Source organism: Gasterosteus aculeatus, chromosome 18, assembly GCF_964276395.1.
Source record: "Gasterosteus aculeatus chromosome 18, fGasAcu3.hap1.1, whole genome shotgun sequence".
Lineage (NCBI taxonomy): Eukaryota > Metazoa > Chordata > Actinopteri > Perciformes > Gasterosteidae > Gasterosteus > Gasterosteus aculeatus.
Genome location: NC_135706.1, coordinates 14525795 through 14548023, shown reverse-complemented (window position 1 = coordinate 14548023; position 22229 = coordinate 14525795). Strand labels below are relative to the sequence as shown.

The window sequence follows — 22229 nt, the reverse complement described above, 5'->3', positions numbered from 1 at the left end:
TTTTATACACTGTGGCCTTGAATCCCGAGCTGAAGAGCTACGGCTCTTCACTAAACCCTCGCAGGGTCCGACTTTCATACAAACTGTGTGGAGGGAGGGTCTCGAATCCTTGTTGAATTACGCACATGGACCCATTCGAGTTTAACTCACTCCGTCAGGGCATAAAACCACAGTGTGACAGAAGCCATTCCTCTAGTCGTTACCTCTCCTACAACTTGGTGCACGCCTCATTCTCCCTATTGTTACCCCCCCTTCCCCCCCACACACGTTTTCTTTCTCCTCCTCTTTGGTCGTTTCAGTGGCGAAGGACGGAGACGGGAAGAAAACGGGAGGCACCCGGCGACGTGAGATAAGCGGAGAGAAAACCAGAAAAAGCCGTCCCCTCGCGAAGGGACGGGCCGCCGCGTTTCCCGCCCGCGTGAGACGATGTCGAGGGCAGAACCAACTGCGCCCACGTTAACCGTGGCGTCCGCCCCTTTTTGAAACGGGGCGAGATCTGAGGAGATTAATACGCCGTTTCTCTCTGGGCTCCCCCCGGAGCCGGGCCTGGACGCGCGGCAGCCGTCAGCCGGTGTTGACGGGGGACTCGAGCAGATGGTCCCGGCTTATTCGGGGGAGACGGAGCTGTCATCGGGTGTGCGTGCGTGTGCTTACCGGGGTTTTCAGCAGCGTTTGTGTGCAGGGACCTTTTGTGCGTGTGCACAACATACACCGATACTGGAAAAAGAAAAAAAAAAACTCCACCATGAATAAATAAAAGTTGCCGAGGCAAAAGCCCGTCCAGCTCGAGGCGCTCTCATTACCCACAAAGTATTGGAGCGGACTGAGTTGGGAATTTGGAGCGCTGCACATGTGAACTCTGTTTTGCCTCAGCTTTAACGTAATAGACTCTAATGTTTGCCTCAGCTTTAACGTAATAGACTTTAATGCAACAGAGCGAGCGGGCTTTGATTTATTGGATATTTCCTGGTGGTTCGCCGTTTTGACTGCAATGTTTAGCACACCAGGCTAATTGCTCGTCTCAAAGTGTCCAAACCAGGGTTCCTCTGCACGCTTTCTAATGATTATTTTTACCCTTTTATGAAAATACATTTTGTGAAGTGAGTGCCGTCGCTCAGGAGAAAAGCGCCAGAACCAAATACCTTTTTCTATCGCAATAATTGTGTACAAATGTGTGTGTGTGTGTGTGTGTGTGTGTGTGTGGTCTGTCTGTCCATCCGTTACCTTTCCCTCGCTTTCCCAGGCGAGATGTTCGTCTTCCCCCTTCGACCTCTTGCTCTCTCGCCGGGGGGGCTGCGCGGTGCGGCCGGGCCTGTTGCTGTTCTGTCAGGCCCACGATCCCTCGACCCCGGAGGACCTGGGTTCTGTTTGCCGAGGTGCTCTTTAGCGAAGCTCTAAATCACTGGCCGGCCTGGACCCTGATTGGGGCCGTGATGAGGGAGACGGCGGAGTGTGATTTTAGGAAAGGTGCATCGGCAGAGCTGTTTGAAGCCAAAGAGGCTTTTTTTTTCCATCCCTTGTTGCCTCAGACCAGTGGGTTTTCTCTCCCTCCGTTCCGGTTCTCAGGAACCCGATCTTCTAACGAGGCTGAGAACCACCTCTGTAACCGCATGGCCCTCGTGTAAGGGAGGGATGGACCCGAAAGTGCCGTCTTTGTTGCTTCAAGGGGGCGGGGTCAGCCTACCAAACCGGCCCCCCTCGGCGTCTTTTTGTGGCGATGGCAGAACGAAGTAAAATCGAGGAGGCGCGGGGGGCATCTCCATGGCGATGGAAGAGGTGTCATGATCCCGGCCGCCGGCACACGAGGACGCAGCCACATGCCGGGGGGCCGGCTTTTTATAGCGAAGGTCAGCGGGCTCGCCGGCTCCTCCGTTGTTAACCGCCGACTCCTCTCGCTCGCCCCCACGTTGCCTCCCGCCTCCTGCTCTCGTTTAATTCTCCCGGCCTCCTTTTTCGCTGGTTGCCGCTGCCGTCTCCGTTATTGATGTGCACGTCTCTTGATCTCTCCTCCGGTTCGGCCCCGCACTCCGAGCCGGCGGCGTTGAAAGAGATGGATGCTCGCCGCCCTCGGTAATCTCCGCCGCAGCCATTCAGATAATTAAGTCACTATTCTTGCAGTTGCCTTGCGTGCCGGAGCTGAGCTACATGCATACGCAGACTCATGCCCGCGTGCACGTTGATATATGTGTGTTTGTGCGTGTGTGTGTGTGTGTGTGTGTGTGTGTGTGTGTGTGGCATCAGCAGTGAGAGCTGTTTGTTTTGATGCCGTTGTTGGTTTTTATTTAGTGAACAGAGGAATTTGCAAAAAGGATGCAGCGGGAGAGAAAAGGCGACAGCTGCCGTGGGCCACAGAACACACACACACACACGTATACATGACACGTGCACACTGCGTGATTGGCGTCTGGAAATCTGCGGCTCCCACACAGCGTGGAAGAAAAGCGCGCAGAAAGGCCTGCAGAGGAAGCGTGCACGCCGGCCCCGGGATTTTCTCCTCCTGCTTTTGTTTCCTGCCAGTGTGATAATGTGGCGTTTTGTTGAAAGTCCGTGTTTTAATTGAGTGAGCAGCGGCGTGCTGAGGTGGAGGTGGCGGTGCAGGCGCGCGTGCGCACCAGGCGCTGGCAGGGCGCAGCATCTCAACAAGCGCCACGGTAGCACCAGGCGCTGGACCGCCGCCAGTGGAAGGCGGCTTTTTACTTTGACGGAAGAAATGGCGGCGGTGCCGTGACGTTTCCATCAAGCGAGCTGCTTAGAAAGCGTTGCATCATGATGTCCCCCCCCCCACAAAAACCCACACGCACTCCACTCTCACACAGACACACACACTGAGGGGGCAGTTTGCTGTCAGTTCTGCAGATATGCAATTAATTTTAATCCTGGCCTCATCTTCTTAGCATCTATTTTTCTTTCTGTCTCCCTGACACAGCGGTATCCCCCTTTTTTTTATCCGCTTTGAATGATTTGGCCTTTTCATGCACGCTTTATCAAAGAGAAGAAGTGTCTTGTCTTTGGCAAAATGCATGCGTGTGTGTGTGTGTGTGGATGTCACCCACCAGCGTTTCATCCGCCGACGTGTCAGATTAATGTACAAAGTGCCCGAGCTCCCCGTCCCCTCCTCTGAGACCTCTGAGAGAAACCTACTAGGCAGCCGGGTTGAGGGAAGGTTCTGCACAAAGCGACTGGTGACTTCCCCGTGCTTCAGGTTCCCCCTCAGCCTCCATGCCTCTTACCATCAATGGAAGCTATTACTGGTCTTAATGGTGCCGAAGTCGGTGGGCTTTATTCTGAGACGCAAAAAATGTTTTTTTTTTTCGTTTTTTTTTATGACACACCACTGACTGCGCCGCGTCTCTGGATTCGTACGACTAATGAGGTGAGCGAGTTGTAGCAAAGTACTAATTCCCCTCAAACCGCTGGGATCAGTTGGAGAATCAATCCCCACAACGGGCTCAACCAGCAGGTGTCTGCTTCTCCTCCCCGACGACGGCCTTTTCTCTACACAGACCCACAGAACGCACACGCACACATATATCAGAGCCGATGGACACAAGACTCCATCCTTTCTCTTCCCCTGTGTTGGTCTGCAACATCAATTTAGGAGGGAAGGTTAAAAATACCCACAAAGCCCTGGCTCGCTCTTTTCTCGCGGATCACTTTGCTCCATCAGTCAATAGGAAATATGCTGCAAACAAAAAGATCTTTTAGATAACGGAGGCATTTATTGCTGCAATGCAGTAAACAACGTGCTAGCGGGACAGCCCGTCGCTTAATGAATGCACCCGTTTTGTTTGCTCGTTCAGGTGCGTGTAGCGGAAAACGGGCGCCATCCTCCAAAGTGAGACTGCATCTTCATCATCTGCCGGAGGAGGATTTAAAAAGCCGGGGACTCGAGCGTGTGATTTTGCTCCGGGCTATTCCTGTAGCAGCCGTCTGCCCGCATTATTCAAATATCGTGACGAACACCTTTGTTGTCCTGGAGGAGCTGTCAGCGCATTTATTAGTCTGTGTGTGTGTGTGTGTGTGTGTGTGTGTGTGTGTGTGTGTACACAAGTGACAGTTAAAGTGTTAATGGAGGGTGTCTGTGTGCCTGCTCATCTACAGCGATATCTTGTCCTCCTCCTAAAGTTACAGTCCCCCCGGCCCCCCCCCCCCGTCCCTCATTTGTACCATCCGTCCATCCATCCAGGCCGGCAGGTGTGGCGGGTGGCTCTTAACGTGTGCGAGGGTGGCGAAAGCTGCGGCGCGCCCGCTCAATAGCAGTCCGCACACGTCACACCGCAGAACAGAGGCGTGACACACACACCCACCCTGCTCTCTATTTCAGGCCACACACACACACACACACACACACACACACACGCTCTGTCCATCTGCTAATCGTCCTCTTTCCTCGCGTCTATCCGCTTTGTTAAACGCCGCACCGTCCCGCTCGCCCGCCCACGCAGCCGCGGCCCCTCGGAGCGACAGCTGCAGTTGCACGGGGGCGTGCGTCTCGCGTTCCCACCCTTGCCACACAACTTTCGGGCCTAACCGCCCCGCTGCCGCTCGAGAGAAGAAGCGGGGCGTCTCCGCGGTGACGGCGTCGAGGTCCCGGTGGTGGTGGTGGTGGTGCTGACGTGATGGTATCTACGGGCCGATAGGAATCCTTGTCGGTTGATTAAAGAGTAGAACTGGAATGCTGTCCTTATTTTTTCCCTCTGAAAAGGTTCTTTAAAAGCTCGAACTTCACGCGGCAGCCTTGCAGCAGAGGTTATTGCCCCCCTCCCTCCTCGTCTCTGCGGGGCCGATGCTTTGTCCGGGCCTGACAGCAGCTGCGGTGGACGAAGGCAAACTGGCAAACGGTTATTGGCGCCGTCTCCCCTGAGCGCCGTCATTGTGGACGTGATGTATTTAAGCGTTTGTTGACGCAGGTGTGTCGGCACCTCGCGGGGCAACGGTTTCCTTTTTTTTATCGCCTCGTCGTATTTGCCTTCACATACGCGCTCCCTCGGCCTCAAGGTGATGTGAGCGCGCACACACACACACACACGCGCGCGCACGCAAACTTTAAAGGAAACGCACGCCGAAGTAATTTAATCTCCTCTAATTAGCAGCTTAGATCCCGCTGTTCACAGAGGAGCAGAAATGTGGCGGGATTTGTCCCGGCGACGCCGCGGGGGATCAGTTGGCAGCCTCTGGTTGCGCTTAGAGACTCGTGACCGTGTGGCGCCAAGCTTCTGAACGCGCCACACGGGCAGGTGAGTTCACCGGAACCAGGCTTTGTTTGTGTTGCAGACAAAAAAAAAACACATTTCCGCTCTGTGGCAAAGGAAGACGTGCGTATAGATTATTCGACAGCTAATTGAAAGCCGCTGCTGGAGCCCTTCGCTTGGTATTTCTGTGTGTTCTACCTGCTCTAAAGGTTATCCCACAAAGCGCTCTGTGTTGTGTGGTCTCTCTCTCTCTCTCTCTCTCAGCCAACTCGGCTGAATAGCTCTTTTCTTTTCTACTAGATTTGTTTCTGGAGGGTTTTTTTGTGGTTAATGACTCAGCGGGTTCACAGGAGCCTGCACCCTCTCCACATCCCGAAAGGCTCTAGTAAAGAAGTAAATGACACCGGGTTCTGAATGCCAATGCACTCTGCCTGCACGTCCTGCCGGGCCGTTGTTCCTCAGCTGAAATGTGGCGCTCGCGGTGATAAGAGATTATTCGTTGTTCCAATGCGCCGGCACCGTGTTACTCTCTCGCTCTGCCGGCAACACTTGCGGAGATGACAGGAAGCTCATCCCGAGGTCGTTAAAAGGGTTTCGCTCGGGGAGACGGAGAGCGGTTGTTTGCAGAGAGAGAGAGAAAGGGAGCGCGAGAGTGTCGTCCCACAGCTTTTATCGCCGCGGATCACCTTGCTGTATTTGGACAGAGCGGACCTCGTGTGAGAGAAAAATAAATTACATGGGAGGGGGGGGGGGGGGGTAAACTATGTTCATGAGTGGCACCACAATGGAGCTTCCCACATGTGCGTTCTCGTTACATCCAACACACACACACACATTCAGCATTTCAAGGTGCTCGCTCCTCTTGAGAGGCCAGAGGAGCGAGCCAGTGCCCCCCAGTGCACTCATGCCAGTGCCCCCCCCCCCCATGCTGATGTAATTCCCCTCCCGAGCTCATGGCGGCCCACCGCGCTTGCAGGGAGGAGAACCCTTGGCCTGGACCTCCCGGCGCTACGGGTTGAGCTCTTTACGGTGTTTTTTTTTGATAGAGCTGCTTAACGTTTCCCTCTTGCCGGTTGGTTAATGACTGGGAGAACGGAGGCAACAAACGAGCCGCCGCGTGTGCGTGTCAGTCAGATGCTGCGAGCGTTTACACCGTTGTGTCGGCGTGTTCTCCCCATAAGTCACTCTGCACCGCGGTGCTTCGTTTGTGTCTGAATCTCCTCCCGCCATTTGCATACGTTTTCCCATCCTTCCAATCTCACCGGTACCTTGCCGTTTCCTTCCTGCAGGCCTGCCCCTGTAATTCCCCCTGAGAGGAAGAGGAAGTGATGTCACGCCACCACCACCGCTTCGAGAGGGACTACCGGGCACCCTGGGAGCGCCGAGACGTCCGTCCGTCCGGCCTCCACAACGGTGGAGCCAATCACAGCTGCGCCTCGGCCGTTGCCAATGGCAACAACCGCCCGGGGCTCCTTCCCCTCCCGGTCATCCCCTCCCTCCTGCCCACCCCGGTCACAGTTGCCGTGACAACATCGAGTGGCGACGTAGCGGTCAAGCGCGGCATCCCGGCTGCAGGATCGGCGGCTTCGGCGTCGGCCAAGGTAAGAGCCCCCCCCTCCACCCCGTGCAAAGGGACGCCGCGACACCTTTCTCCACCCGCCGTCCAACTTTTTACCCCGTAGAGGCTCACAAACTGCACATGACCTCTAACCTCTGTGGTGCTGTTGGGGCTTCGCTGTCTCCCCCTCGCTTCTGTCTTCCACTTCTCATCTCCAAATGGTTCGGCACTGTCCAACTCACTGGCTGTCTTCATGGTTCAACCGTCTCAGCTCTTCAAGCCCCTTCTCTCCCTCCCTCTCTCTCCCTCCCTCTCCCTCTCTGGCCTCATCCCTCCGTCCTGCTGCTCGCTCTGCGTCCTCTCTGTCCAACGCTCCTTTTCTTTGCCAAAGCGTTTCCCTCCCATCTTCATTTCCTCCCCCCTGCCAAATGGAAAGGCTCGTCTCCTCGGTCATTTCTGTCTTTCATTATGTAAATGACCTCCGATGAGGGGAGGGCGGGGGGGCTCCGATGGCCGCTGCTGTCACAAGTGACGGCCCGAGGTGGAGCTCTTCTTAACAAGCAAACAAACAACAACAAAAAGGACCGCGTCACATTATGCGCCCCGAGTGGTGTCGTAGTTTAGGAAAAAAGCGGCACATTTTCCCTCTTCACACAAACGCTAGAAAGCAAGATTTTAATGGGACAGAAATTGCAATTGCGGTTGACTGTGTGTCTTGTGCGCGTGCAGCTATAATTTATCGTTGTGCCGTACAGTTTGTGTTCTCCTCCCCCTCGCCGGGGGGGGGATCTGCTTTCTTGCTAGCTGGCTGTCAGCAGCGTGTGAAGAGTTGGACGTCTCCGCCTCTCCTCTGAGCCTCTGCTTCCATGGATACCATTCATCGTTCCTCCCTCTCCGAGAAAAACACGCTAACTATCCCATCATTTGCTTTAATTTCAACTTGAGCAGATTCATCCGGGACCCCCCGCCCCCCCCCCCCCCCCCCCCCTCTTTTTGCTCCGACGCCTTCCCGGGCTCTCGCTGTCCGTGGGGCCCCCGGCGCTCCCGGAGCAGAGGTAAACAATGTTCTGGTAATTTAGCCCGTAAGTGCACATCATTAGACACCCTGCTGAGTGCACGGACCGCGGACGCGCTAAATCTGCTCTGGCGCCGCGTCGGCCCCGCCCCCTTTTCTGTGCGGCTGAATAATTACACAGAGACCCCGACGAAGTCTCTCCGTCTCCCCCCGCCGCGGGCCACTGTCGACCATCAATGGCCGCCAGGGCGATTAGGGGCCCCGCCTCGCACGTCAGTGTTTTTGAGGTACAGCGCATGTGTGCACGGGTGCAGCAGATAGAATGCGGATCCCGCCTCCCCGTTAGCTCTATCCGGGGACTTGCCTCTGACAGCGATGGAGACCAGCGGCCTTAAAAAAAAAAAAAGAGAAATTACCCAGATTCTGGGCCCCCGGGAGCCGGCCAATAGTATCACGCAAGCCTGGCTTCTCCCTTTAAGTATTCATTTCTTTGCGAGCTGTCTTCTGTCCTCACACTCTCTCTCTCTCTTTCTGTCATCTTCGATCAAAGCTGTCGGGAGTCACAAAGAGCCCGACGGACGCACCCCCCCCCCCCCCCCGCACTAAAAACCTGACTGGCTGTTATTGATCTGCGACTGTTTGGAGACTTTCGGGCTTCAGAAACCAGAACCAAAAAGCCGGGCGCGTCTCACCGCACGAAGCCCCGTAAATGGAGAAGTAGTTCCCCTCCGTCGGGGACGCGGAGCAGGTGTTTTCGCCGTCGGGTGTTTTTTTTTTTTTCCCGTGGCCGCCGCGTGGTTTGCTCCAGCGTTTAACGATCGGGCGAAGCGTTTGCGCCGCTGCGTGTGTGCAGAGTTTTTAAAAGAACCATCTGCGTGCGTCAGTGGGCTGCAGTTAATTCAGAGGTGCACTTTGTTATTCTCTGCCGGGCCGTTAATCAATTTTTATGTCATTTTGCACGGATGTAAAATCATTGCAATACTCCGAATCCATGTTTTTAATGTCGTGAAGACGTGACGACTTGCAGGAATCGTCTGGCTGGACGCGTTTTCCTGTTGGCCGAAGACATATTTGGCTATAAAATCTATAAACAGATTCATCCAGGGTGTGTTTTCAACCTGTGTGCAAAGACTTTCCGACACCTTTCCGGGGCGCCATAGTGCTTCTACTCGCTCGTCTAATTGGTGTCGCCTCAGCCGGCCATGTTCCAAAGTCTTCTTTCCACTGCGGTTATTCCTGATTCCGGTTATGGATCCCGAGGAAAATCCGCTAAATGCTTGTGAAAGGTTCTGGGGGGGCAGATCCGTGTCGGATCGGGTTTAAACGTGGGCCGAAGCCGGAGTTCGTATCTCGCATTGCTCAAAACACGGAGAAGCCGCCGGAACATGCGGATTTCCCTGCCCATTCTAATCCTTTAATGTGACATTTTTAATCCATCCTCCCCTGATATATAATAGCAGCAGTATTGACCGTGAACGCAGGAGCCGTAGTCGAGATACAGAGACACGCAGAAGCGCATTGATTCGTATTGAGTGCCGCAAACTACTCACTGTGCAACGGCTCGTGTTTATTCTCTTCATTCACTCCGTTTGAATCCCAGGGCTTCATTTCCTCACCTAAAAGGCAGACTGAGCCGTTCCTTTGGCCTCCAATTCCGCGTTAAAACGCATGTCGGTTTGGGGCTTTATGTGGCGTTTTTACAATACAATTACAATTCTGTTTGCGTGGATGGGAAGATCCCCGATTGATCCGGGTTCAGGAGAAATATCACAGTTTGAAATCCCTTTTAGTCTTGTTTACTCGGTCTGTTCGGGAATTGAGGAAATGCCGTTTCAGCCTCAAACGTGACGAAGCAGCGAGCAGCAGCGGCGCCGTACTGACGATGTTCTCCGATCTCTTCTTCTTGACATTTGAGCACCACTTCCACTACGATAAGGAACCGCGTCAGCCAACGGTGGATACATTTGATATTTAAAGTCCTGCTCATTCAAGAAAAGGCCTCGACGGCTGCTCGATGCGAATAATAATGATGATGTTAATCTGACGCACCGGCAGCGCCGTCCATTGAAGGTCGTGTTCACTGGAGGCTCCGTAAGGGATTTAACAGTAAACGGGCCTTTTATTCAACGCGGCCGGTGTTGCGATGAATCCATCCGTTGTTTTGAGAAGCTCTGTTTGCGTTTAAAAAGCATTGAACAAGATGTCTGTGGCAGCTGACACGATTTGAAGGGATTGACAGCGGCGATCGATGGAGCTCGTCTTGAAAGCGAACCGCGCGTCGCCGCTCATCGATTTTTGAGCCAACGCGACGAGGGAGCCAGAGAACATCAGGGGGAGGCGGGGGGGTCACGACCTCGCCGTGACGCAATCAACCGAAAGAGACTCCAAAGAAAACGTCTGATGGAGGCGAGTAGCAATTAATGGCAATTAGTGGCAATTAATCGCTCCAGGACGTTCTTGTCATCAATCCATTAGTTGTTTGGTCAATGAAATGTCCGTGACTCCAAAATATTTAGTTTACTGTCACAGAGAAAAAGGGGAATTAACCAGATAATCTCATTTAAGAAGCTGGGATCAGGATTCCGACAGAAAAAATGCCTGAAAGCGAGGAACCGATTATTCCTGCGGCTCGGCTTGTGACTAAAGGTGATGAATGGACTGCGAGACTCTGCAGTTCCCCCGGATCCTCAGCGAGGTTGAAGCTACAAGGGGAGACGTCTTTTTGTGAGAAAGCGGCGGAGCCTTCTGACAAGTCGCCGCGAAACGCATCAAATATGAGACGGCGTTTCTGAAGGCGCACGCCGGGGGGGGAAGCTGGACGGGGATGGGGGGGGGCTTTTGAATTAGCTTCAGATGAGACGTGGAAACTGCAGTTGTTCCATCAAATAGTGAAAAAAATGAAAACTTTACATTTACAAAGCTGAAAGACTCGCCGTGGCGTCTTCAAGAGGAACCGGCTGGCGAGGAAAGCCGAGAACACTGAACGCAGCCGGAGGGAAGGCCGGCGCCTGACGTCCAGGAAGGTGGACAATCATCACGCTCGGCTGCCCGGATTCCATTTATTAGCTTCTTCTGTGTGTGTCGGACTCGCCGTTTTGCATTCGCTGCGTCACGGAACGCCGTCTCTCAGAGGGCCGCCGCGATTGACAGGCGACACTCCGCCGTTCCGCCGCCGTCGCGTCTCACTCATTTACCCCCCCGCACAGCTCCCATGTGAGACCCGGAGCGGATTTTTGTTCTCGAGTGTCTCCTTGTCTGATTTTTCAGGGTTTCATTTGTGAGTTTTAACCCTTTTTTTCGTGAGGCGTTTTCCATAAACGCAAACATCATCATCATCATCGCGTTTGACGTCACGACGCACCTGAAGGCAGCAGAGCGGTGGATTAGGCCGGGATTCTCCTTCAGGTGGAACATGGAACTTAACAGGAAGCAGCGACCGTCTCCGCCGGGGGGGGTGCATGTCTCCGTGGGGGGTGTGGGGGGGCTGTGCTGTCCTCTCTGTCCAGTAGCGGATGCTCATCAGGTACAGGGACGTACGGACGGACCGACACCCCAGTCGGGAGGACGGCACGCTGTCAAGCTGTCAGAGGAACGCGGCGCTCTACGAAAAGGGAACTGTCAAACTTCCCTTTTTTTTTTCTCTCTCTATCAGCATTTTAAATCTGCCGGGGAGAACAATGGGAGTCCTGCAACCGATGACAGATTCATCAGAACCCTCATCGCACGTTTCGCGACTGCCGTCGGCTTTTATCGGCCAAGAGAAATAATTCATCTGGATTTAGGAAAAGGCTGCACGTAAAGTGGGTGTGCGGCTGCTGCGGGGGGGGGGGGGGGGGGGGCGATAACGGGCGTTATCTTTGTCCGTCTCGTCCATCTCGCCGGGACAAGATGTTCCACCCGTTTGGTCCGAGCCCCCGTCCCGGGTCCTTTTAAGGCACCTTTTAAGCCACCAAACGACGGAGCGCCACATTCGTCCGTCCGCGTCCGTGCGTCCTCTGAGGTGGGTTTTAATCCCCTCTGAGCGAAACACAACAAGAGGAAGAGGCGGGTTTGTTCTTTGTTACAAAGGGCCGGCGACAGCGAATACAGCGGTCCAGAAGGGCCTCGCTCTCCTCTCCCACCCCCTGCTGTGTGTGTGTGTGTGTGTGTGTGTGTGTGCGTAAATGGAAAGCAGCCCTCTGAACACGCCGGCTGTCTCGTGAGCCCCGGCTCCAAACAGGCCGGTGGCTGCATCTAATAAGCCGTCATCGGGTATCGGATTCGGATCTGGCTGCGCTTCGTGAAAGACGAGAAGACGGCTCCTCCTTTATGTACGTCACAATGGCCGCGCAGCGCGGCTCCGGGAGTGTGCCGCCACCCGATACTCTGCGTCTGCGCTCCCGGTAGCAGGCCGAGTGTCGCCCCGGCCTTTCGGCGCCGCCGAACGCAGGCAAAGGCGTGTTTACGTAGTGCTTTGTCTTGTGGCGAGTCGGGGAAGATGATGAAAGTCACGTAAACCCTGCGTGGCACTTCTATTACTTCCATCTAATTCCGCAGCCCGACCCCCCTCGGCCCCCCCCCCCGCCCCCTGCAGCCTCTTCAAACAGCTCCTTGTCTTTTGTCGGAGCGCCGGCGTCGCCTCCCTCCACGCGCGCTTGTGTGAAATTGGATCGCTGATCCGTCGGCGCTGAGTGGCAGAGATGTAATATTGGATAGCGGCGAACCGCGCGTTCCGAACGCCATGATGCCGGAGGAGGAGGAGGGGGGGTGTAGGAGAGTAGGAGATCCGTGAAGGATGCTCGACTCCTCGGCCCTCCAGGACGAGCATCGCCCTCGGCGGATCCCCCCCCCCCCCCCCCCCCCACGACTACAAACATGTGCACGCGCCCGCCGGAGGTTTGGCGGATTGGCCAAAGCGTCAGAGGGCTCGTGGTTAATCCGCGGGCAACTAGAAGAGGCTGTCTTCAATTTGCCATTATCGTTTGTCATCGCTCCACCACCCCCCCCCCCCCTTCCTCCTCCACCCCTCTCCCCACCTCCTCCTCATCACACGGCGAGAGGTTTGTGTCAAAGGGGAAAGTGATATTTCTCACACATTCACTCTATAATTATCCCACTGGTGAAAAGTTAATAAGATAGGTCTTCGTGGCGAGTTTCCAAAGCGATGCGATATCCTCCCGAAGCCGCTCCTTTGGCCGCGCGTCTGCAGAAGGGACGCTGCGATTTAACCCGCCGGCTTACGAGCTGCACATTCACCCGCCGCTGTAATTGAGCACGTCAGCAAAGGAGCGGTTCTGATCTGCAGCCCTTCAGAGAGTCGAACCCGCACAGCGCCTTCCGCCCCTGAACCACCCCCCCCCATCCGCAGGGCCCAGCTGATTGGATGCCATTTGGCTTCCCTCTGCCCCCCCCCCCCACAGCGCCCTCCTCCCCTTTGTCTGCCCCGTCCCACAGATGCTGAATAAAGAGCGGTGGCATTTAAAAAGGCCCACATTTGGAGGTGTTGACCTTAAGGTTGACCCCGGCGTGAACGCGGGCTTTTAAAGCGCCACACGCGTGTCATGTGGACTATCCAACATCGTCGGGGGGGGGGGGGGGGCGATGCGGCGCGTCTGCCTCAAAAGTCTGCAGGTGCGCTCTGCGGGGGGGCGAGGGGGGGGGGGTGAGCTGCCTCTATCCGTCCATGAAGAGAGGAGCTTTCTTAGTCGGCTTTGAAGTTTCTCTCTTGCTCAACTCGGTACGGCTTTTCAGTCGGGCGCACAAAAGCGTCGGTAAGCGAGGCGATGAGCGCTAGATTGACTCTGTGCTCTTTGAAGGGCCGCGGCCGTTTGGCTTCAGCTTCACGGCGGAACGCGCAGCCGGTGGGAGGGAAGCGCCTCTCGACTCCCACGGAGACGAGTCACCGCGCGGCACAAATGAGACGTGAACAGCGTAACGCGTCGGCATGTTCGTTATGGGCACGCTACCGTGCTAACAGGGCTAACTTCACACAGCTGTATTGTAATGTATTCAACAGTTCTGTTTTTTTTTTTGTCTCTCATCCTCTGCACGCGTTGTGGTGGTTTTCCCGTGTTTTTACATGTTGCGCTCTGCATTTAAATGGCAGCGCACTAATCAGCGGGGTTCGCTGTGATCCACCATCCATCAGCTTAATGTTGCCGACGTCGGAGTGGAACACGTAGGGCTAATGGCATCGCCGCTATTGTTGACAGCATCCCTCGGTGACGGATGAGATCATTAGTCATAAATAATTACAAATATTTGTCAGGATTGGCGGAGGAAGTGATCTGGTCAGTAAAAGTATGAATAAACTTAATTTCAATCGCAGATTGTAGACTTATACAAAAATTCATACTTCATTCATACTTTACAAAAAATACAATGTGTTTTGTAAAGTATGAATGAATTGAACAGTGATGTACAGTGAAAGTAGCTTATTGCGTCTGTGCAGGATGAGAGATTTAACACAAGATACCGTTATCGTAACGTCCATCCAATCATCTTTTCCACTTCCATACCTGCTTATCCTGTTGAACTCGGCAGGGGGGGGGGGGTTACCCAGCATGCACTAGCTGAGCCACCGCGCCGCCCGAAGTAACCACGGCAAGCGGCTTAGAAGGACTGCAAATAAATCTGGACTGTGACTCGTGGGGACGTTTACTGCTTCATATTTTAAAACGTGCCTCTATAAAGGACATGAAAACATTCCACCCGAAAAATATATGATAATACAGCAAGCATCTGCATTTATATATATATATATAATTCATGCATTCATGTATGTATGTACGTGTTGTGGAGCTGATTGAATTTGAGATTATGTCGGACAGCTCTGCTTCAATCCGCTAATCCTATTATTCAACAATTGCTCCAATCTTCAAATTCCTGGAAAAATCCACAGCCGAGTTACCTTCAATTTCAAATCTACCCTCCTGTCATTTCTTCTCTACAAGCCTCTGCAGCCACATAAATTCACCAAAAAATGTTCAACAACAAACGCCACACACTTTGTATCACCATCATTGGATGGTAACCGTAATCAGATTAGATACTTCTGGGAAATAACTGTTGATAATGTTTGAAGAGGAGGATAATGTCCCCTTTCAAATTAGTCTGCCAATTGGAATGGAATAAACTGTCTGTTCAACAAAATGTTTGAGTCGAGAGGCAGAGCCATCCAAAAGTAATTGAAGGTAATTAGATTGTGATTACTACATTTGATTAATCTGGACCATTTACAGCAGGTAATCTGTGGCCGACCAGCCATCGAGTAAACTTCGAGCTCCATCGAGTAAACTTCAAGCTCCATCAAGTAAACTTCGAGCTCCATCAAGTAAACTTCGAGCTCCGTCAAGTAAACTTCGAGCTCCGTCAAGTAAACTTCGAGCTCCGTCAAGTAAACTTCGAGCTCCGTCAAGTAAACTTCAAACTCCGTCAAGTAAACTTCAAACTCCGTCAAGTAAACTTCAAGCTCCGTCAAGTAAACTTCAAGCTCCATCAAGTAAACTTCAAGCTCCATCAAGTAAACTTCAAGCTCCATCAAGTAAACTTCAAGCTCCATCAAGTAAACTTCAAGCTCCGTCAAGTAAACTTCAAGCTCCGTCAAGTAAACTTCAAACTCCGTCAAGTAAACTTCAAACTCCGTCAAGTAAACTTCAAACTCCAAGTAAACTTCAAGCTCCATCAAGTAAACTTCAAGCTCCATCAAGTAAACTTCAAGCTCCATCAAGTAAACTTCAAACTCCATCAAGTAAACTTCAAACTCCATCAAGTAAACTTTGAGCTCCATCAAGTAAACTTCCAACAAACCAGACGTTCACTTTTTACCTCGTAGTAAATCGTTGCCGGAGTAACCGCGCGATGACATCACACTCGCCTGGTTCTGAAGAGGAGGAGGAAGAGGAGGAGGAGGAGGAGGGGGGGCTTAGATCACCACACAGGTGTGCCGACACAAAGGTGTGGGAGGACGCGTCGTGCTCGTCTCCGTCGGCCTCGTGTCGGCGGTCTGATTCCGCCTCCATCTCCGGCAGCAATGCCGGGAGGGGCTGTCACTGGGTTTCTCATCGCCTGTCAGTGTGTGTGTGTGTGTGTGTGTGTGTGTGTGTGTGTGTGTGTGTGTGTGTGGTGACACAAATGAAAATGTAAGGTTGGCTGCCCCACTTCCCCCCATTCTACCTTCCTGGGTGACAACCCCTGTTCATTTGATCCATTTCTGCTGCTGTCATTGTGGGCTATGAGCTAAACGTCAGCCCTGTTTGAGTCATCTTTCAGTTTTGGCGTCCCGGGCCCCTCAGCGCTTTTTGTTGTTGTTGGAAAGCGGATTTGGGAGGGGCGGTGGGCAGGGGGGGGGGGGGACCGCCTTGCGGCACACCTGCCGCATCTCAAGTGAAGCGCCGAATGTCAGAGCGGCGGGTAGAGCGAACACGCTCACGGTCAGCGTGCGATTGGAGCGCTTCCATCATGAGGCGTTATGGGGGAGCGCCGTGCATCGCGGGGGGGGGGCAATGAAAGCAGCGGCCGCGCGTTGGGTTAAGCGGGAAAAGATTTACGGCCTGTCCTTTTTTGCAGCGCCGCTTGAATGTGAAGCGCTGCAGGTCGGGGAGCAGTGATTTACCTTCTGTGAGCGACTGTGAGGTCCTGGAGAACATCAGCATGAAGTTTAACATCAGCGCGATGACGCGCGGCCTGAGTGATGATGCAAAGCGTGCAAATTCGTCTCCGTTCAACGGCATCGCGACGTACACAAAGATGTTGTCCAATTTGAAAATATCAAGCATACATACGTTTAGTGTGTTAATTTAGTTTCATAAAATAGTTCCAGCAACTGTGAAATTAAAGGCATTCTGTATTTGACAAGATCATGTCCTTCATTAACAGAGAAAATGGTCAAATAATTAGAATGTGTCAATTCAATTTAGCTGACAGGTGTGACAAGAAACTGACGTCTGACGTAAAGGGCAGTTTGACACAATCCAGGAGTTGGGTTTTTTTCTACCCGTTGGACAAAATCTTTCATCAGGCAAATAACGTTGCATTGCATTCGCTCTCCCCTCAGACAAGGTCCTCTGTGAGCGTCTGTTGACATGCAGCCGTCCGTCAAAGAAGGCCGGTCCAGGCCGCTTCCCCCTCCACCGCCGCCACTATGGAACAAGCGAATTGAAAATAGGCCGAGTTATTGTCCCGGGCTTTTAGCAACCCGCGAAAAACGAGGCTCATTGTCTTGTTGCTGCAGATTTTGTCAGCCAACGTGGAAATGAACCACTCTGGTGCGCCGCGTCGCCCGTTTGTTCTCCCTCCGGGGAACAACAGGCCATGTGGGCGTGTCTGCGCTCCTCCACACAATCATCACACGGTTTCGGGGTTAAAGAATATCCAGCTGAACAAAACCCGTCGACTGGTGAGTGACAGCTGCTGATTTGAGCCGCGGCGTTTGCGCAGAATAGACTTGATGCAAATAGAAAAGCAGGTCTCCGCCATGTCGTCTTCCCCCGCAGGGACACAAGTACTAATTCGTATGCACGTTCAGCACTGCGAACATCGTACGTTGTTAATACAAGCGTTCATGTGCATTTGCTTTGAGTTAAAGTGAAATACACAAGTTTCTGCGTATTATCAACATTAACGAACACATTAGATGTCGAACTTTTTGGTTAATTCCGCATTTAATTCCTTGTTGTATTGCTATTGTGCAATAATCCTGAAAATTTCACTGGCTGACGTGAAGGGAATACCAAGCTTTTATTGAATGGCTGACTCCTACGCTATTATGCAAAAGCCTTCGGCGGGGTTAAACACAAACCGACACGACATGAATAGTTGTTATGTGTTGTGGCTCTTTGCACTCTGCGGCCGACCTTTTTGAAATTGCTTTGTATTCTCATTTTCCATTTATTTTATTCCAGGTCTTTCCTCTTTTAAAATGTGAGCTGACATTCTCAATAGCGATTCTGTCTCCTTTTGTTCAATTCCCGGCATAATTGTCTTTCCACCGTGTCCAGTGTTCCTTATTCCACGTTAAGGTGCCCCTCAAAGACCAAGGTTGAGCTGTTGTTCATCTCTTTCTGCTGAAGGCACCTACTTAAAATTGATTGTGGTCGGAGAAAGAGAAATCATTAATATTTATCAGCCGGAAATACAGGGCGAAGAAGCAATGCAGCGGTTGTTCTAATTCAAATTCCTTCAAATCTTTATTGAGCCGGTTTGAGGACGTGACCAGAAATATCTTGTGTGTGTGACCTGCATATCTTGGTGTTAAATGAGACATGTTAAATGATGTGCCGCAGGGGAAACGGTTCTTTTCAAGCGGCACACACTGTTCCGATAATCACAGATAACCAAGCTGCAAGGCCGGGGACCTAATTTAAGGCCTATTTACCATGGGCCACATTCTGAATGAAGCTCGCCGAAAAGGGGAGAAATGTGCAAGAAAGAACGAAAAAAAAAAAGATTTTTAAATCTCGCACGGCCGGAACACGTGATGCTTTTTACACAAAGGCACCTGTGATTAATAATTTATCCATCCCATCGCCAGATCCTTTGCTGTGAATGTTTTGTCTTCGCACTGTGCATAGAAAATGAGACGCTACAGGAAGAAAAAAAGAAAAAAAAGGGGGGGGGTGACCCACGATCAAAAAACAAAAGGGGCCGGATGCAATTAATTCCAGGGGCGCATCTTCTGGCTGCGTCGCCCCTGAATGCTTCATCAGAGTCGGCAACAAAAGACGGCAACATCTTCTTTTTTTTTTTTTTCTTTAAATCGGACCCGTAATCCTAGATCAGCACTAAGACGGGATTTGTCTCTAAACGGGAGAGTGTTGTCTCTTCCCAGCGTGTGTAGTTGTCGAGAGGGAACAATACATGCTGAACAACGGGCTCCCGCTTTCTCTTATTATCTCCGCATATTGCTTGTGTGTTTCTTGTGTTTCTGTTAGCGTCCATTCTTCGCCCTCGTCCCGCCGCTAATCTTCCTTCAGCGACATGCGGCGGTAATAAGCGGTGAAACTTTCCATCTCGAGAAACAACGATTTGTCGTTCGATTCTGGGGGAGGGGGGGGGGGGTTGCTTGTTTGCTTGTTTGCTTCGTGGCTCTTTGTTTGGGCGATGTTCGGGTAAACTCGCAGGAGACCCCGTGGCAACGAGAAACGCCGGGCTCCTCCTCCTGCTTGAAACTCGCTTCAATCGGCTTGGACGACCTTGTTGAAAACGGGCGTAATGACTCTCGCTAATGTCCAGGATTGTGTCCTCTGCGTGCTCATTGTATCCCCCCCCCCACCCCCCCGCGGAGAACACAACCTATTTATGGCTCCTTTCTCTCTTCAGGATATAAATATGATGTAGCCTCTCCTCCTTTGTGCGTTTCACGGGTCACAGTTTGTGGGTCACTCTGACACATTGTTTGCCACGTTGTGTTTTTAGTCTCAACCTTCCGCGGGGGGAAAGTTTGAGGACCACCTTCCCAGATAGATACACGAAACTAACACCGCGTGACAAACGGGGAAGGACGCGTCGCCTGTAGAAACACAACAACACAGCAGAGATTAGTTTTATTTCTATGGTTATGCAGCAGCTGTTAAATAAATACTCCATTAGGCTTCCATTCAGGGCCATATTTCCTCGCCACACACTTTTACTGGCACAGAGTTGTCTCTCACATCGCCAATCCTTTTCATGTCACTGAATAACTTTGTGTGGAGTCCCTTTCATCTCGTACCTGACCGTTTTACGCTGCCCATTTTGCACATTTTAGACGCAGAGATTTGATTATTGGTGCAACCCGAGCGGCCTGCAGGATGGCGCTCCGAGGCCCCGCGGGGGGGTGTGAGAGACTACGTGGTTCAGTGTTACGCTTTGCAGTCAATTGCACACAAAAAAAAAAAAAGGATCCCTCCATCTCATCAGTGTACACGCTCCTTTTGGTCCGTGAGATCGCTTTTGACAACTGGATTGAGTGCTGGAAAGGTCACTGAAATGCTAATGCCAAAAATGTAATTTCAACTCCGCTCTTGAAAATGCACTGAGAATACATCGCAAAAGGGAGATGTTAAATCTACACACACTCGGGACACATTTTCGGTATTATCCATCTCCGTGGTAAAATAAAAGGGGGCCGGGCTCGGCGCTGCGTGGACGGGCTTCTTCTCGAGAGGAGTACGTGACGCAAATCAACGCTCTGCCGACAGCGAGCGAAAGCTGACAGCTCAATAAGCTGCGGAGGGGAGACGCTCCCCTCGTCGTCCCCCTCGTCCTCGTCTTCCCTCCGTGACTACATCCCGTTCCTACAGGCGACTTAACGGCTCAAACCCCGCAGACTCCTTTAGATTACAAGCTCATGTCAACAAGTGCACCGGGAACCAGTGTGCAGGGACGTGTAGGACACAGGGAGCCCTGTGAGGACAGGCAGAGGTGTCAAAGGGGCCGTGCGCGCACGACGGGGGGGGGCGTTAGGTAGGAACTTTACCGAAAAACAAACTGCGGGCTGCCGGGGGGCTTCAGGGCTGCAGGGAGGGTGGCTTCAGGGCTGCAGGGCTGCAGGGGGGGGGGACTTCAGGGCTGCAGAGGGGGGCTCCAGGGCTGCAGGGCTGCAGGGGGGGGGACTTCAGGGCTGCAGAGAGGGGCTCCAGGGCTGCAGAGGGGGGCTCCAGGGCTGCAGGGCTGCAGAGGGGGGGGACTTCAGGGCTTCGGGGCTGCAGGGAGGGGGGACTTCAGGGCTGCAGGGGGGGCTCCAGGGCTCCAGGGCTGCAGGGCTGCAGGGGGGGTTGCAGGGGCAGGTGGATTCTCACAGGCTGGTTGACAGCGGCTGCGTTTTGTTTCAGCCCTCACCGTGATCCTTCCCTTAACCGGACCGAGAAGGCTCGTGGACTGAGATTTCTGGCAGAAAGCCTCGAAAAAAAACGCCTCCCACGGGGCCGCCTGTGCGAGCGATTGGCCGAATCCAAACGGGGCGCGACGTGCGACAGGATTCAGGGGAGCGCTCAGGGTTGCACATAATGATGGAGACATGTGGAATTACTCGGGAAAGGTAAAAACTCGCGCTGATGAGCGCGTGATCTATTCACGGGGAGAAGTGAGACGGATCCACTCTGGTGCTCGTTGGCCTTCTGGTTTTATATTTGGCGGAGAGTTTTTAGCAACACGACTCATCCGCGCGAGCGATGAATCATCCCACTCGTGAATATTCACGTGGCCTCGCCGGCCTCCGCGAGGCTGAAAGGCTCCTTTCATTTCTCACATTATCGCATAACAAACGGGTAAATCGAGTAACAAAATTAAATCATTTTATAAATACCAAAGGGACAAAGTATTGGCCTGCAACATGAATTTCAAGATTTTTTTTATTTTTTTGAAGTGCTCGTCTTTCACAAATCTGCGTGTACCTGCTACAAAGAGCCAACGCACCTCTTTGTAGGTCTGCCCGTTTCACAGGAACCGTGACTGCAGAACGAGATGCCGAGCGTGTTATTCTCACAAGTTCGGAGGTAAAATGGTGAAGAACAAACGCATGCCAACCAGCGAGGGGGGGGGGGATTTATCTTTTTGACACGTTTACTGTTTGATTTCTCTGCGATGCTGTTGTTGCGACTGCGTGTCTGCTGAAGAGGGCCGGACACGTTTTTAAAAGGAAACAGGCGAAGAAGAGAGTGTGTGAACGTTGACAGGCACACTGCATCAATTTTACAACCCGAAATATCAAGTTACAGACCAGACGGCGCCGTCTAGGATTCATTTTGAGAAAGAAAAGCTCTTTGAAAACAATGCCGATTTTACAATAGTGAAAAAATAGACAGCATCACTTTCTTAGTTACTGCAAGAAGCGCATTACTCAATAATATTTACTTTATTAACTCTGATGATTTGGTTCTTTTAGTTCTTTTTCAATAAATAGTGTGCTATTAAGAACCTGAACAAGCATGGAGACATCAACCGATCTTCAAAAGCGTCCTAATTTCCCTTGTCAATTGTAGCTTTTGACACGGGACAAGGACCTTAAAATTACTTTTGCCATCTCTATACAACAGCATTTGCATTTGAAATGCTGAAAACATTCCAAACCAACAGGAGCTCATTCACCGGCAGGTTGAAAAGCGTCTCCAAACGGACCCCTTTTCACGCTGTAAATCCCCCCCGTAATTCAAGCCGAGGTCCGTTTATCCTCCTGCCGCACTGTACTTCACGGCTACGTCTCAATTCCTTTAAGAGTCTCGCGCCTCTAATGGTCCCAGCGTGCCTCCCCTGTGCGTATCTGACCCCCAGTGGCGCGCCGTGTGCACCCCCCACTGTGCGCTTGCAGGAGCGAACACAGCCACACTGACCACTTCATCTTGTGGGGGAAGGGGGGGGGGGGGGAACCCGTCTCTCAGCCTCCTCTCGCGCCCGCGGGGGAGCTCCGAGGCTGGAACCTCCAGAGGTTGCAACGCGGCCGCGGTGGCTACACGGGTGTGCACGCCCGGCCAGGAGGCCACGCCGCATCTCGAGGCACTGGCAGTGC

General features: G+C 52.6%; 1 protein-coding gene across 1 annotated transcript in view; it reads left to right on the top strand.

Annotated features, from left to right (window-relative positions):
* Nucleotides 1-22229, top strand: part of klhl29 (kelch like family member 29) — a 129746-nt gene that overhangs the window by 37573 nt on the left and 69944 nt on the right. The window contains 1 exon segment of the mRNA XM_078093578.1: nucleotides 6482-6793. Coding sequence (XP_077949704.1) covers nucleotides 6521-6793 — 273 coding nt within the window. The 5' untranslated portion in view covers nucleotides 6482-6520.